At 35.5% G+C, this 18,545-nt stretch overlaps 1 protein-coding gene across 16 annotated transcripts in view; it reads left to right on the top strand.

Annotated features, from left to right (window-relative positions):
- LOC140138075 (uncharacterized) overlaps positions 1-18,545 on the top strand; it is a 79,680-nt gene that overhangs the window by 34,740 nt on the left and 26,395 nt on the right. For 2 of the 16 annotated variants that reach the window (XM_072159923.1, XM_072159924.1), the window contains exon 5: positions 103-703. The exons of 7 other annotated variants lie outside the window; for them this stretch is intronic. In XM_072159923.1, coding sequence (XP_072016024.1) covers positions 103-636 — 534 coding nt within the window. In that variant the 3' untranslated portion in view covers positions 637-703. 7 more of the 16 variants (XM_072159941.1, XM_072159926.1, XM_072159938.1 and 4 more) reach the window with 7 other exon arrangements.

Below are 18,545 nucleotides of genomic sequence, written 5' to 3'. Positions count from 1 at the left end.
TGCTTCAACTCCTACACCCTAATCAACTGAAAAGTGCAACTCCCTAAATCGCAAGACAATTTTTTTCTGTTTTCTGTCACTTATGTTTTCTGTCTTTTACAGTTGCTCGACAAGGCTTGTGTTTGTATCCAACGGAAGGAAAGGGATGCGATTTATGAGAAGAATAGACGCAAAAGAAGGTTCAGTAACAAATGGAAGGAACTTCATCCGTGGTTGGTGCATGATGAAATTAAGGATGTCATGTTTTGTAGTTGGTGCAGGGACGCGGGGATGAAAGGATTAGGCAAATCATCAAACCAGTTTTACAAAGGGACTAATAGTTATCGCACATCTTCAATCATGTCCCATGTCTCTTCAAGAAATCACCACCAAGCAATTGCTCAACGTTATGCAAGAGCTGATAATAGTGATATGCCAATTGTGGTTTCGGAAACCGAACCTCATGATCAACAGAATCTCAATTATCCCCCAGATGATTCTGATCAAGAGAATCTCAACGAACCTCCTGATGATCAAGAAAATGTCAAAGAACCTCCTGATCTAGAGATTCTCAACGATCCACCTGATGATTGGAAAGAGAATCTTGAGGAACCTGATGATCAACAGAATCTCAAAGTCGAACCTCCTGATCAATAGAATCCTATAATCCCGCTGATGGTCAAACGACCCCCCTGATGATCAAAAGTATCTGAAATAATAAAATAGTTTTTTGTGTGTACTGGCCAAGTGGTCACCAGTATAATTATGAATTAATGAATTTGTGGTTGCCAACTGAATATACTCAGTGAGCACAAGCAAGTAAAATATGTACATAATCATAGTGTGTATTAAAAGTTATGCATGACATTTTACAGGAAGAATTAACACATCAATAACATTAAATGCTGATAATGCAATTGTCCAAAAATGTAGGTCGTGTTGTTACTATTGTGGTGTACACACTAAAAGTGGCTTCAATATAACCTTAAAGTAGTGAAATTGTTACATTTGAAGCAAGATCAATTATGAAAGGAACATTGTGTATTTTATTTTTAGTTTGAATCCTTGGAATGGGCACATCAGATTACATCCAAATGCCCCGTGTAATTTTGACTGAATGTATACTTCAAATTTAATGCAGCCAAGTCAACTCATCTTTTATATGCAAGGATTATTCTGTCTTATTGCAGGGAGCTCCAAAGCGGCAAAAGAGCACTGGCATCATAACAACGAGAACACTAATGTCTGTCATTCTACGCATTAAGGGACCAGTCTGTACATACCAAGCTGTCCACACAAATGGCCCATTAGCTGTACGACACTGTGTCAAAAGCCAATTTCTACGAGCGGCCAGTGCGCTTCAAGCGTCCAACTTAGGAGCTCTTGTAAAAGTTCACGGTAAAGGAAATCGTGTAAGCGATGTGTTTATCAAGAAGTTACCAGTGGAGATTAAGGAAGCTCTTGAAAGAAACTTAGATCTTTGTGGATGGAATGAGTATTGTGCGAGGTTCAGGATGCCCACTCCAGCTGTTGTTAATCAGCGTCTTCGTGATGAGCTTGTGCAGCAACAGTTTGTTAGACCGGAGTACTTTGTCACTACACCTGCTGGGCGATATGCAAGATAATTAGTTGTCATCAGCTGTGTATTGATATATGACATCAATTTTAAATTTGATATACTGTGTGCTTAGCTCTGCTTAGTGCTGTCAGCTTGTGATGAAAGGAATCATTTTTATATGACTCCATGTCCATTTTTATAAAATAAACAATAAAAAAACCATGCTTGATGGTTAATTAGTGGATTCTCATTTTACAGCTTACAAACTTTAAAAACAGTATGGTATATACATGTATTCTTGTTGATAAAATATCCATTTTATTTTTCATGATATATCTAAACAGTATTATACTTGTAAATAAATAGGTTAGTTTTCCTGGAATTGTTTCTTCATTAGAATTTACATTTTACAGAGTCTATATAATTAATTAGAGTGATAAACAAATTGGTGGTTTACAGTGATCAGTGATGAATTAATCATAACAGTTTTTATTTACTAGACATATTTTGTCTGTCTAGTTGCTCTTTGATAAGATGTACGTGGTAGTACATGTATTACCATGTTAAGGTTACACGAAGAAACGTATAAAAAACGTATAAAAGACGTATAAAGTTGTTCTCTAAAACCGCGTTTCTCAGCAATCAAATATCGCAGTGAGTCAAATGTTGGTGCATGGATGTATCTTAACATTATTTTTGTGTGTTTATACAAATTTTTAGAATCCGTCGAAAATCCTTCGCTTAAATCGCTTTTACGCACCATGTTCACAAGATCAAAAACACGCTCCATGCAGTTTTTTTCAAATATTCGCCTCCGTGTAAAACTACGCCGAGTGATTGTTTTCTCCTTTTGTATTGTACTACAAATCGACCAAAGAAATAATGTTGCCATGGGGAAGAACCAAAAACAGTACCGATTAAATTTTATTAGCCCGCTTTTGGGAACAATTTTCGAGAATCTTGTACCACAAAACACTGTTATGTTACATTATCGATATCTGGATTGTGGAACATTAATTTTGATTTCTAACTGCCTACATTATTTCTCAAAAGTATGTCGATTCCTTAACCATTTGAATTTTAAGTTATTGCTCCAGCTGTTTTGATATGAGCAACAAAAATGTGTATACAACTCCATAGGATAGTACGTACACTACTGGTGTGGTTACCACAACTCATTATGTTTTTGTTCACACCATTTAAACAAAAAATATCTCTGTTATTAAAATTCACTGGGATAAATGAGAACAAGTTTGCTTTCTTATATATATATGCCCAAATCACAATTTTGAAGAAGAAAAATGGGGGCGAGGCTGTTAATCCTCAAAGACCTTTAAACTATTATGAACCTCAATTTATTTGTAGACTAATGAACCACAGAGGTAATAATTGTAAAATATTTTAAATTCAGAACTTTCCTCTTGCACTTTCAGACAGTGTACAAAGCCTTATGATAAGGCTAAAAAAAAATTGTTTGATCATCCTCATCTGACCAACCCTGAATCTGGAAAAAGTGTTTTCATTTATTTTATTGTACAAAAGAATACCAACCTTAATTTTGGAAATTCCAGGATTTTTTTTATACAGTAGAGAAATACCCAAATTCACACCTATTTGGACTATTCATTAATGTTTTAGCTAAAATAATCCCTACTGCTCCTTGAAGGGGGACAATCAAATAATTTTTTCTGGCCTAAATGGTTGCATTGTTGCCTTTAGAATTACACTATATTTAGGCCTGCTAAGAATACGCGATTTTGGAGGCCAAAAACGCACCCCGATTTTCCAAAAACGCAAAAATCCGCGATTTCCGCCAAAAACGCAAAATTTAAAAAAAAAAAAAAAATATAAAAAAAAAAAAAAAAATTAAAGAGTTAAAAAACATAAGTTCTAATAAAGAAAAATATTAAAAAAAAAAAAAAGTGGTAAATTTTTGAAAAAAAAAAAAAAAAATTTGAAAAAAATAAAATAAAATAAAAATTATGTTAAAAATTTTTTTTTTTTATGGATTTAGAGAGTCCCTTGACCTAGAGTGAGGTACTGCAATCATTTGTGGTTGATTTTTAAAATTGAAAAAAGATACAAAAAAATTACAAGTTTGTATCCAAATGGGACCGATTTGTAACTTGTGTTCACTGCATAGTCTATTGAAGATAAAGAAATGCTTTGGTTTTGTACACAAGTCTATATCTTAGATAGATTTTGAAGTGAACACAAGTTACAAATTGGTGCCATTTGGATACAAACTTGTAATTTTTTTGTATCTTTTTTCCAATTTTTTTTTTTTTTTAATGATGGAAGCACTTGATGTTAGGTCCAGGGACTCTCCAAATCCGCGAAAAAAAATTAAAAAATCGCAAAAAAAAAAAATTAAAAAAAAATTTTTTGTTTAAAGATTTTTTCAAAAATGTCAAAAAACGCAATTGGAGCCAAAATACGCAAATTGCGGCGCAAATAACGCAATTGCGTATTCTTAGCAGCCCTAACTATATTACATCACTATTCAAACAATTTGATTGTTGTGATATAATTTTCGAAAGGGATGCCAAATTATGATAATTTGCACCTCAAATTCAAAGATAGGGTGCAATTTTGACGACTAGTTGCAATTGTGTATGCATTCTGTACAAAATTATATCGCATTGGAATAGTAAAGGATTCAGAATTATGTTAAAATTGTACAAACATTTTTTTACAAGGTTGGTAGAGCTGAAATAAATGGATTTGTTATGCAATGATTCGCAGTGGCGAATGTTTAAATATTTTCTCTGACATGGTATTTTTTGTACATTAGGCTACATATGTATATATCCAATTATCCATAGAGTCATCTTGTAAATTGTCCCTGTATTGATAAGATTTTATCCCAAATTGTGGTTCTGATTGAGAAGTGCAAGTGGGCTCAAGTAAACATCTTCCAAGGATTGTGATATTATGGTTCATGTGTTTTGATCAGTCACATCCACAGATTTGTTGGCATCAGGAAGTTGGCAGGTTTTCAAAATTCTGCCAAAACTGTTGAATTGGGAATGAAAAAAGAAGTGTTTGAGGGATCTGAAAGTTATTAAAAAGTCATTGAAAAGTGCTACATTATCTTGTTTCTACAAAATATATTTCTACTCCTGACTAGTGAATAGGAATACCTCAGCAAACACAAAATGCTTTGAAACATTTTAAGCAGCTTATATTTTGGGTTTTGGTTGTGGTAAAAATGTTTTATAACATTAAATGTATGTATTAAAATATTTTATGCAAACATTTTTGCCAAATATTTTGTCAACCCTTTTAAGAATTAGAATATTTTGCAGTAAGTTTTCAAAAAATGGTTTTGAATGTTATAATTAAAACATTTTATACCCTAAATATAACCATGATAACCCAACATTTAAACGGTTTCTGGCAACCTTTTGAGTATAATGTTGAAAATGTTTTGTGTTGGCTGGGATGGTGATGGATGATTTTGTGCAGTATTTCACTGGGACTGGTTCCCGGCAGCCTACAATCGTTATGTAAGCTTCCATAACAAGGTCCTGTGAGTTTGACGGCTGCTGTTTTTACAGATGAACCTGTATACTTCCATTTCAAACTTGCAGCTTGTTTACCCAAAGATTCTTATCTTCTTGCAGGGCTTTCCAAAGCGTCTCAGACAAAAGAATGCAGTGATAACAACAAGAACCATAATGTCTGCTATCCTTCTAATGAAAGGACCAGTTTGCACAAATACTGCACTGAACAATAATGGGCCCTCTCGCTTATGCGGCGTTTAGGTAAACAACAGTTCGAAAGAGCAGCCAGTGAACTTCATGCGCTCAACTTAGGGAAGTTTGTAAAAGTCAAGTCTTCAGAACGATTTGAGGTTGACGTGTTTGTAAAGAAAGAACCGCTGCAGATAGGAAAGGATTTGGCGAACAATAAGGATCTTTGTACTTGGGAAGAATATGCAGCCAGATTTTTTATGGCTACACCAGCTTGTGTTAAAAAGGATATGCGTAATGAACTAGTGAATCAACGTCTTGTCAAAAAAGAACATTTTGTGTAACATTGACAGTGATAACATCTTAAAAAGCAATGTTTTATGATGAGTCATTTATTGGTAAATATGACTTTGAGATAGCCAATGAAAATTATGTACAATTTTCTTTGCATAATTTCTATGTTCTAAGCAAAACAAAAATAGCCATATCTCTGGAACACCATGCCCAATTTTGATGGGAGTGTTCAGAGTGTTAATGCACTGAAAAGGATTCTTAAAATCATTTTGCTTGCTGAAGAACTTTTATGCCATCTGTAAATTTCAATCCATAAATGAATTTGCAAGTGATGCTGAAAGCAAAAGTTCATAAAGTAATTTTGGGCATATTGGGATAAAAATATGGGCTTTTAGCACTCTGTATATGTACTAAATTTGGTCATAGGCTCACCTAGACTTCTCCGTAGTCCACTTGCCCATTTTGCATACTCTGGCTATTACATTTAAGCATAAAACTCTGATTTATATTGATTTGCAATTGATAGATTTTCACATCTGTATCGGATCTTTTCAGTCACCGCACTCCCTCTGTTTGTTAGCTTCCCAAGTGGACTACTGACTTTGCCTTGCGGTTAAGATTTTTAACACGGGACTCTATGGAGAGTTAGGCCAATTTCTGGCCTAACTAAAATTGGCCATGATGTAATGCATCTTTAAATGGATCTGCCTTGTGATTGGTCACCCATATCTCACTATGGTTTAAATCTTCTGGGCCCGCCCATTACCACTAAATACACCGTACATAACTGTCTGTGGTATTTGCGGCGCTTTTGTGTTGACACGAAAGTTAATCTCTCATCAAACATCTAGCGCGTCTTGTACTATACAATGCTTAGTACTTGTGGTTAATGGACTGATAAACAAGTGTACTTGACAGTGTGTTTTTAGAGAGCAAAGTCCCGGGTAAAGTTCTGCTTAAAATTCAAAGTCCATAGTCGGATTTTCGGGGTTCGCTATCAATAAACTGGTAGATTCCAAAATCAGAATTGTTCAGTATTAAAGTGAGCCATTATAATTATGCAAGATAATGTGACTTTTATTGTCACTAATCATCTGATATTTTTAACTCTTTATGACCATTTTACTATTGAATACTTAAATTTTAATAAACATCAGTATAATTTTGAGTTCAACAAAATGGGTTCATCATGACTAATAATAACATATTTTTAATAAAATTTGACTATGGCATAGTCTAAGGCTCACCTTATGAACTTAGCTTCAGCCTGTGTGCAGGTTCTAACATTTGTAGAGGTGTGAAGTTGTAATGGGTGGTCTACTCGCATAATTCTTGGGCTAGATTTATTACATGTATTATATCTTGTCAATTCTAGCACATCATGTATTTTAGGCCAATTATAGATTTGTGAATCCATGCCTTGCCGTCTATATTTTAAAGGCGAGTGGTTCATCACTCGCTAGCATGATGCTAGGCAAGTGGTCGAATTTTCACAAATACCGGTATCATTTATTTGGGTATATAATCAAGTAGAGTTTTGATCTTAAAAGGGTATTTATGTTGAAATGCTCGCTTCGTGCGCTAAAATTTGTGACTTTCTTCGCTTTGAGGGGGCACAGAATCGATTAAATGCTAAATTGATTGATTCGATGGCTGATATAGGGAGATTCGCAGCGAGTGATATTTAGTGTCTATGGTGAGTGGAAATTCGCTCACTAGAAATCGAGTTTGGGCGAGCGGTGGCGAGCGAGAGTGATCGCTCGCCTCAAACGGCAAGGCCTGTGAATCAACAACACTTTTAAAACATTTAACTCAAAATGTGATACGATCTGATCTATGGAGGCTAAAGGCAGCAAATTTGAAATTGAGGTAAAGGCAAAAATATGGAGTGAAAAAACAATAAAATACATTGATAAAACAAATAGACATGACATACTTTAGAACCAAGCATGCTAGATCTTTGGTGTTTTCAATATGTGTGATAGCCTAATATTTGTATATTAAAAGTAAGAATTTATAGTAACTCAATTTTCAAAAATGCCTCCTGTGGCTTCCATGGACCAGATCATGTCACACATGCAAAGGATCTGGTAAAAGTGCAGAGATACATTGTAGGAGAATGAAGTTATGTTTTTTTAGGAAAAAAAGTGATTTTACAACAACAGATGAACCATACTTCCAATTTAAACTGGCAGCATTTTACCCAAAGATTCTATATATCTCCTTGCAGGGCTTTCCAAAACGCTTCAGACAAAAGAATGCAGAGATAACATCGAGGACCATTATGTCTGTTATCCTTCTTATGAGAGGGCCTGTTTGCACCAATACTTCATTGCACAGGACTGCTCCCGCTGTGATTCGAAATGTAGGCAAACAGCAGTTTCTCGGAGCAGCCAATGCACTTGAAGAGCTTAACTTGGGGAAGTTGGTGAAGGTCAAACAGAACAAACAACGTCCAATTGATGTGTTTGTGAAGAAAGAACCATCGGAGATAGTAACAGACTTGGAAAATAATATGGATCTTTGCACTATGCAAGAATATATAGGCAGATTTTTTATGTCTACGCCAGCCTGTATTGAAAAGGATATACGTGATAAATTAGTGAAACAAGGTCTTGTCAAAGAAGCATATTTCAACTGTTGAAATCATGACTAAATTGCAACATTATGCTTCTTAGAAAAAAATGTACGAACAGTTTATATTTTTTAGCTGAGAATGGTAGGTGATTGGGAAGGATTAACAATAAGGGTTGACATGCCAAGACAAAGGGTAAACCAAGAAAGAGCTGCTGTTTTTACAGATGAACCAGTATACTTTCATTTGAAACTTGCCGCTTGTTTACCCAAAGATTCTTATCTTCTTGCAGGGCTTTCCAAAGCGTCTCAGACAAAAGAATGCAGTGATAACAACAAGAACCATTATGTCAGCAATCCTTCTAATGAAAGGACCAGTTTGCACAAATACTGCACTGAACAGTAATGGGCCCTCTCGTTTGCGAAGCGTAGGCAAACAGCAGTTTCTCGGAGCAGCCAATGCACTTGAGGAGCTTAACTTGGGGAAGTTAGTGAAGGTTAAACCAAAAAAACAACGTACGATTGATGTGTTTGTGAAGAAAGAACCATCGGAGATAGTAACAGACTTGGAAAATAATATGGATCTTTGCACTATGCAAGAATATATAGGCAGATTTTTTATGTCTACGCCAGCCTGTGTTGAAAAGGAAATGCGTGATAACTTAGTGAAACAAGGTCTTGTCAAAGAAGCATATTTCAACTGTTGAAATCATGGCTAAATTGGAACATTATGCTTCTTAGGGGAAAAAAATGTACGGACAGTTTATATTTTTTAGCTGAGAATGGTAGGTGATTGGGAAGGATTAACAATAAGGGTTGACATGCCAAGACAAAGGGTAAACCAAGAAAGAGCTGCTGTTTTTACAGATGAACCAGTATACTTCCATTTGAAACTTGCCGCTTGTTTACCCAAAGATTCTTATCTTCTAGCAGGGCTTTCCAAAGCGTCTCAGACAAAAGAATGCAGTGATAACATCGAGAACCATTATGTCTACTATCCTTCTAATGAAAGGACCAGTTTGCACAAATACTGCACTGAACAATAATGGGCCGCCAGTGAACTTCATGTGCTCAACTTAGGGAAGTTTGTAAAAGTCAAGTCATCTTGAGTCAATTTGAGGTTGATGTGTTTACAAAGAAAGAATCATTGCAGATAGGAAAGGATTTGGCGAACAATAAGGATCTTTGTACTTGGGAAGAATATGCAGCCAGATATTTTATGGCTACACCAGCCTGTGTTAAAAAGGATATGCGTAATGAACTAGTGAATCAACGCTCTTGTCAAAAAAGAACATTTTAATATTGACAGCGATGACGTCTTAAAAAGCAATGTGTTATATAACATGGGATGTGATCAAGCAAAATGTGTCACTTGTTGCTAAAAATGATTTTGATATAGCCAATGATAATGATGTATAATTTTCTTTGCATAATTTCTATGTTCTAAACAAAGCAAAATAACTGTATCTCTGAACCATATGCCCAATTTTGATGGGAGTGTTCAGCAAAATGTAGCAAGGCTGATAGAACTGAGAGAAACATAAATGCACTGAAAGGGGCTTTTTTAGAATCCTTTTGCTTGCTGAAGAACTTTTGTGCCATCTACAAATTTCTATTCATAGATGAATTTGCAAGTGATGCCCGATAAGTAGAAGTTAAGAAAGTAATATTTTGGGGCATATGATAGAGGGTGATAGTATTTTTTTTCATTGAGGTAAAAATTGGCTTACTTATAGCACTCTGTATTTGGTCATAGGCTCATAGGGTCATAGGCTCGCCCAATGAACTTAGCTTAAGGGACATTCTGTGCAGGTTCTAACATTTGTAGAGGTGTGAAGTTGTAATTGGTGGTCTACTTGCATAATTCTTGGGCTAGATTTTCTACATCTCTTATTATAAACATTATCTTGTACATCTATTATGTCTTGCCTATTCTAGCACATCATGTATTTTAGGCCAATTATAGGTGATTTGTGAATCAACAACACTTTTGCAACACTTAAAATGGGATGTAATCTGAACCATGGAGGCCCAAGGCAGCAAATTTGAAATTGAGATAAAGGTAAAAATGTGGAGTAAAGAAAACACAATAAAATACATAAGAAAATAGACATCACAAAATAAGAATCAAGTATGATAGATTTTTGGTGTTTTCAGTATATGATAGCCTAATATTTGTATGAGGTTAGAACTATAATAGTAACTCAATTTTCAAAAATGCCTCCTTTGGCCTCCATGGACCAAAGGATCTGGTAAAATCTCAAAGTGCAGGAGAATGAAGTTACATTTTTTAGGACTACAGATGAACCAGTATACTTCCAATTGAAACTTGCAGCATTTTACCCAAAGATTTTATGTATCTCCTTGCAGGGCTTTCCAAAACGGCTCAGACAAAAGAATGCAGTGATAACATCGAAGACCATTATGTCTGTTATCCTTCTCATGAAAGGGCCAGTTTGCACCAATACTGCATTGCACAGCACTGCTCCTGCTGCGGTTCGAAATGTAGGCAAACGACAGTTTCTCGGAGCAGCCAGTGCACTTGAAGAGCTTAACTTGGGGAAGTTAGTGAAAGTCAAACCAGAAAACCGACGTCCGATTGATGTGTTTGTGAAGAAAGAACCATCGGAGATAGTAACAGACTTGGAAAACAATATGGATCTTTGCAGCATGGAAGAATATATAGGCAGATTTTTTATGTCTACGCCAGCCTGTGTTGAAAAGGATATTCGTGATGAATTAGTGAAACAACGTCATGTCAAAGAAGAATTTTTCAACTGTTGAAATCATGACGTAATTGGAACATTATTATTTTTCATCTTTTCTTCCATGTATACTACCTATCAAGTTAGTGTTGTATTTTATAAAAATGTATAAATAGATATGCTTCTTAGAAAAAAAATATGTATGCACAGTTTATATTTTAAAGCTGACAATGGTGGGTGATTTGAGAGGATTAACAATAAGGGCTGCCATCCCAAGACATAGGGTTAAACCAAGAAAAAATCCTTCGGCTGGCATGACAGGACCATCCAAAAAATAACCCAGAAATTCCTTTAAAAAATTGTAACCTGAAAAAAATGTCCAGACTCTTGCTCTTGCATTTCAATGAAAACGAGGTTCAAAATTATAGTATATATCCCCAAATAGGAACTTGCTATCAATGTCTTGCTGTGTAGAGATAAGTGAATGAAGTTTCATGTTCTTAGGAAAAAGGGAAAACATGGCTTGATTGAATCTATAGATGAACTGGTATACTTCCAATTGAATCAACAGATGGTACCTCCAATTGAAACTGCAGATGACAAAGTATACTTCGATTGAAACTTGCAGAGCTCATGTTTACGCACAGATTCTTGTATCTCCTTGCAGGATTTCCTAAAGCGTCTCGGACAAAATACAGTGATAACACAGAGGACCATAATGTCTGCTATCCTTCTGATGAAAGGACCTGTTTGCACAAATGCTGCAATACACAAAATGGTCCCACTGTCGTATGGAACATAGGCAAACAGCAGTTTCTTGGATCAGCCACTGCACTTCAAGGTCTTAACTTGGGAAAGTTAGTGAAAGTCAAACCTGCATACCGATGTGCGCTTGATGTGTTTGTGAAGAAAGAGCCGTCAGAGATAGGAACAGACTTGGCAGATCTTTGTACTTTGGAAAAATATAGAGACAGATTTTTTATGGCCACACCAGCCTGTGTTAGAAAGGAAATACGCGATGAACTGGTTAAACAACGTCTTGTCGAAGAAACATATTTCCATTGTTGAAGTCATGACTTAATTGGAACATCATTTTTTCATATTTTCTTCCATATAATACTTATCAAACTTGTGCTATATTTAAAAAAATGTATAAAAATATATGCTTATTAGAAAATGTAAGCCTCTATTATTATTATTTAAATTAAAAGTTTTGCAGTGCTAAACAATTAAGGACTGCCATGTCGATACAAAGAGTTTTTAAACTAAGAACAAATATCTTTGCGTTGGAGAAACATGGCCATCCAAAAAGTAACTCTGACCCAAGAAATTTCTTCAAAAAATTGTAACACTTACGAAAAATTAGGTTGAAAATAGTCATATGAAATGTCTATCCAAAACAACGTTAACAACTTTTCATCAAATTCTTACAGTGCAGAGACAAGTCATTGAAGTTCAATTTTGTAGGAAAAGCGATAACATGCATGATTTTATTGAATCTACATATGAACGAACCTATACTTCAAATGAGAAACTTTCAGCTTTTTTACCCAAAATTCTTCTGTATCTCCTTGCAGGGCTTGCAGGTCTTTCCAAAGCGCTTCGGAAAAAAGAATGCAGTGTTAACATCGAGGACCATTATGTCTGCTATCCTTCTGATTAAAGGACCAGTTAGCTCGTGGTACGGCAATACACAAAAATGGTCCTCCTGTTGTGAGGAATATAGGCAAACAGAAGTTCCTAAGAGCAGCCACTGCACTTCAAGCACTTAACTTGGGGAAGTTGGTGAAAGTCAAACCTGCATGCCGATCCTCACTTGATGTGTTTGTGAAGAAAGAACCGTCGGAAATAGGAACGGATTTGGCAAATAATACGGATCTTTGTACTTTGGAAGAATTTACAGTTAGATATTTTATGCCTACACCAGCTTGTTTTAAAAAGGAAATTCGTGATGAACTGGTGATACAACGTCTAGTCAAAGAAGAACATTTCAATTATTGAAATCATGACTTGATTGGAACATTACAATGTATATACTCATCAAATGCTGTATTATAAATATGTATAAAAGATATAATTTGCTTGAATTGCTTCATAGAAAATATAAGCAGGTTTTAGTCAGTTTAGTTACTTGAGATTTTGTGTTTTGTCTTCTGAATTTGTTTAAGGTGGTACTACACCCCTGGCCAATTTTTGTGCCTATTTTTGCATTTTTTCAAAAATTATAGCGCATTGGCGACAGGTAAGATATGTATATTATAGGGGCAAAGACTACAACTACTGCACTGAAAATTCAGCAACTCAAGGCAAGTAGTTATTGATTTATTGATTAAATATTGGTTTTCCCTCATTTTTTTACTGTAACTCCACAACTGTTGTCTGTGCTGAAATAAAATTTCCAGTGCAGTAGTTGTAGTCCTTGCCCCTATAATATCTTACTTGTCACCAATGCGCTATAATTTTTGAGAAAAATGCAAAAATAGGCACAAAATTGGCCAGGGGTGTAGTACCGCCTTAAACTGCACTGTGGTAAGAGCCCTTTGGAAGTTCTGAACTTTACTTTTATGTTATGAGAAGCCTGATTTTAAATGTGTGTGATTCTTGAGGCTTTGTATGTGGTTCATGAGCCTACAATGTAACTTGCAATTTTGGTATCAATTGTTAAATTTTGGACTTCACTAACAGAATTTAAGGTTAGCAACTATTTTAAACTGTTGCGATGTGGTAGTTCACAGCATCTTGCGAATGGTAGTGAGCTTTGGCAAAAATTGCATTGATTATTTCATAGCGAGCGTGTTTTTCAATAATATATTGATTTAAATAATGAAAATCTATTTTTTGGCTGCTTCGACCAATAATACATTGTGTACCCTTAAGCCATTAACTATTAATGAATCTCGATCACACATTTCCTAACATTCAGTGATTGTTTTCATCAAATAATAACACAGAATAAAGATGTATTCTTAAAAAAGTGTTTTCCTATGTACCGAATCATCATGCTGAAGCATCCGGGGATGCCCGGTTCTATTCGGTTCTTGACTAATCATGCGTGCCATTAGATAATGGATGTATGAACATATTAGTTTATATTTTGTTAGCTGACAGTGCTACATGATTGGCAAGGATTAACAATAAGGGATGCCATCCCAAGGCAAAGGGTTAAACCAAGAAAAAATCCTTTCGTTGACGTAACAAGATTGCCCAAAAAATAACTCTCACTAGTAATGCCTTTAAAAAAAATTGATCTGAAAAAAGTCCAGGCTCTTGCATTTCAATGAAAATTAAGGTTATAAAAATGGTTGTACTGAATATCTATCCAAAAAGAATATAACAACTTCCATCAATGTCTAGCGATGCAGAGATTGTGAAATTTAGTTTTTGTAAGAAAGAGCGGTAACATCCATACCTTGATTGAATCTACAGATGAACCAGTATACTTCAATTGAAACTTGCCAACGATTCTTATCTCCTTGCAGGGCTTTCCAAAGCACCTCGGAAAAAAGAATGCAGTGATAACAACAAGGACTATTATGTCTGCTATTCTACTAATGAAAGGACCAGTTTGCACAAATACTGCGCTGACCAATAATGGACCTTCTGGTGTGCGAACTGTGGGCAAACAACAGTTCCTAAGAGCAGCCAATGAACTTCAAGCGCTCAACTTAGGGAAGTTGGTAAAAGTCAAGCCGGCACACCGATTTGGAGTTGATGTGTTTGTAAAGAAAGAACCGTTGCAGATAGGAAGCGATTTGGCGAACAATAAGGATCTTTGTACTTGGGAAGAATATACAGGCAGATTTTTTATGGCTACACCAGCCTGTGTTAAAAAGGATATACGTGATGAATTAGTAAAACAAGTTCTTGTCAAAGAAGAATACTTCATGTAATATCACCAATGATGATTATGAAGAACAATGTTTTAAAATATGAGCTTCTTACGGAAATATAAACTTTATTTTTTGTCCAGTTATTTTTTGAGGTTTTGTCATCAAAATTGGTTAAATCTGTGCTGATTGAGGGCTTTTGAAGTCGGCATACTCTTATGTTGTATAGAAAGTATATAATGTGAACATGTGTGTGATGAGGGCTTTTGTAAAGGCTTGTACTTTTGGAGCAGTTAAGTTTGTATTTTGTTAGCTGACAGTGTTACATGATTGCAAGAATTTCATACAAGTGTTACTGTACAAGACATACTTTTTGTAAGAGTTAGGCCAAGAAAAAAATCCTGGGTTATCGCTATAACTCAGAGCCTCTGGAAGTAAAACTTTTCGTTAATGCAGAGATAAGGTGAATGAATGAAGTTTCATTTTGCTAGGGAAAGTAACATCTTCAGATGACCAAAGTATACCTCCAATTGAAACTTGCAGCTTGTTTACCCAAAGATTCTTCTATATCTCCTTGCAGGGCTTGTCAAAGCATCTCGGACAAAAGACTGCAGTAGTAACATCAAGAACCATTATGTCTGCTATCCTACTAATGAAAGGACCCATTTGCACCCATAATGCGATACACGATAATGGTCCCACTGCAGTTCGACACATAGTCAAGAAGCAGTTCCTCCGAGCAGCCGGTTCACTTCAAGCAGCCAACTTGGGAAAGTTAGTTCAGATCAAGGTGTTCCGGCGTACATATGATGTCTTTGTGAAGGCGGAGCCATCACAGATAGGAAGGGATTTGGCAAACAATATGGATCTATGTACTTTGGACGAATATGCAGCTAGATTTTTTATGACTACGCCAAGAGTTATTAAACAGGAGATACGGGATGAATTAGTGAAACAGTTTCTTGTCAAAGAAGACTATTTCAATGGTTAAGATAAAAAATGACCTTGAACATTTACCATAGATTGTCAAAAGTTATGACAAAAATTTCCCAAAAATGTAGTACTGTAGTATATTGTAGGGTTAGGTTTGAGGTTTTACTTATGTTTTGTTTGATTTAAACTGCAATGTGATTGGCAATAATAGTTTGTCAGGGGATGTTTCAGAGAGGAAACATGTTAGTTTGATTGCATCAAGAAGCATATCTGCATGGTAACTTACACTCTTGACATAGTTAATCAGTTTTATGATTGGTTAAAGGTGGTAGTGCGTGACGTCAGCGCATATTATTGGGCACAGCTGCAAATCACAAGTGTTCATTTAAAGCACTGGCGTTCATGCGCACTGCCTCAACATGTTGACGTTACTGACTCGCCACTGGGACAATAGTATATTTTTTATGAGAACTCAAGGAGCTGATCTTGGCTGTGATAGTGGTATGTATAGGGTGTGCGCATCTTTGCGGCAGCCAGCAAGTCCCTAATTGTGGCTAAATGGTTTATGCGGTATGTCTTAGACCACATGTGAAGTTAATTCTTGTGAAGTTTCACGAGGTTTGTGAGGTTTATGCCTGTGCGTAGTGCACCATTATTATAAATCACTCTGCATTTTTGATATTATTTTGAAAATTATTTTCACCTTAATGAAAACTAGCATGCACTTAAAGTAGCATAATGTACATAAAACATAACTTTTTAGGGACTATTTTTTTGCTTCATAAAATTGTAAATTTATAAATATTTTTATAGGTTGCAATCACAAAGCCCCATATATACAGCTTTGTTAATTGATAACCTATGGTGACACTAGCTATTGTGAAAAGTGTAGCAAGGGGGATTAGCCAGCTAATATGTAGAGTAGATGAATGAATAAATGAGTGAATATCAAATAAATAAGTTGAGTAGTCTGTAATGAATCTGTTGCATATGAAATGAAAATTGACGATTACTCATTGGTTCCAATATTTCCAATCCATCATCTGTCATCTGATCACAAACACTATTCTGTCGTCTCTTTCAGGGCTTTCCAATACATGTCAGGCAGTTAAATGCCGGTATTACAGCCAGAACCATTATGTCGGTCATTCTTCTCACTAAAGGACCTGTGTGCACCGTGGCTGCAATCCACCAAAACGGTCCGGTCGTCGTACGTAAAATTGTCAAGAGCCAGTTCCTCCGAGCCGCCACTTTGCTTGATGCTGCAAGTCTTGGATTTTTGGTGCAAGTCACGCTGGGTTTTAAAAAGAATAGTGTGCACGATGTCTTCATCAAGAAGGAACCATCGGAGGTTAAGGAAGCTTTGGAAGAAAATAAGGATTTATGCTCATTTGAGGAATACACTGCCAGATTTTACATGCCTGCACCTGCTATCATTCGGCCAGCATTACGTGATGAACTGATTCATCGTCAATTAGTCAAAGAAGAGCATTTTGCTAATCCACCGCTCAAATGGCCACCATCTGGGGGGCCCATATGACAACAACATTGTAGGATTGTTCTTTAAGTCACTTGGTAGGCAATTGGTAACAGGTGTTTCAATGATTGCATGCCTGGAAAAGAGTGTTTAACTTGGATACCACATTCAGGAAAATTTGCCAGTTTTGTATATTCCTGTGATAGTTTTGCACTAAGTTCTAATGCGACTTTTGCCCCAAAGTAATTTAAGCATGGACTATTGTGAAATGAACTGAACTCTTTCAGAAATATGCTTGAAATACATTACATACATGTAACAGTACAGTGGAAACTTGTTGACAAGTCACAAGCATAACTTGACACATAATGTCATGACCAGATAAAACAAATTACTGTGAACACAAACTAAAATATTTAAAGTTCTGACAATTTTTGAGTTTACAAGATTCAACTTTATTTTTGGATGATGGATTGTTGATATTAATTTTAATCAGTGCTCTCAGTTTTGAGAAGTAAAACTAGTATTGCAAACAAATAAACACATAAATGTACATTTTATGATGCATCAATTTTGACTGCAAGAGGTATACTAAAGTAGGGGTAGGGCAAAACATTGAAGGATGCACATGACAACTTTTGTTAGGTACGCTTCTTGGCATTTAAAACATATTGACACTGAAAATGATTTCCTCAAAACACCATACACAGCACTGCTTGCCACCACTTTTGGGTTTTTTTTTTCATCCAGAGCAGAAGTTATCATTAACCATGAGTACCATTAAGGTAATACAATTGTGACGTGTCATGTCAAAAGGAGACACTTTTGGGCAGGATCGTAAATGGAGAAATAGCCAAAAATCTGCCGGTGGGGGATTTTTTCACAATTTGGTTTTGTTGCGAATTTGTGATGTTATTAATGTTAAAAATATTGTCTGATAGTTTCAGACCGGAATATAACTGGCATCTTGTATTTTTTGAGACATTTTTCAAGTTAATTCCTACTCTCAACATTGTCAATAATATTTTTAAAGGCCGATATCTCAATTTCCAATTTTATAACACCATCACTTCCTAACTCAATATCTTCGCTTAGGAATGTCCGATTTCATTGGGGAAAACGGTGTTGTGGAGCAAAATATCTCTATATTTAAGATAAGTAAAAACCTCAGAATTCATAACCTGCCCAAAAGTGTCTCCTTTTGACATGACACGTCACAATTGAAAGAGTTCCTTAATATCATCATGTCATACTTAGTAAACACAATTTTTTCTGGAGATGTATGTAAATTGTGCTTTTTACTTATCTTAAAATAAGGATTTCCCATAAAATGTTTATAAGTCGTACACTAGGATAGAACTTGTTATTTGTGTGACAAAAATAATTCTTTATTAGAAAACAAGTTCTTGGAAACAACTCATTGCCAGACTAAATAATGATTTTTCCCTTTGAAACTGTTGCCTGAATCCTACTAAATATATACATTAGAATGTTTAGGATTGA

The sequence above is a fragment of the Amphiura filiformis genome, chromosome 17, assembly GCF_039555335.1.
Source record: "Amphiura filiformis chromosome 17, Afil_fr2py, whole genome shotgun sequence".
NCBI lineage: Eukaryota > Metazoa > Echinodermata > Ophiuroidea > Amphilepidida > Amphiuridae > Amphiura > Amphiura filiformis.
Note: the sequence above shows the minus strand (reverse complement) of the source record. Positions and strands in the feature narration are given on the sequence as shown.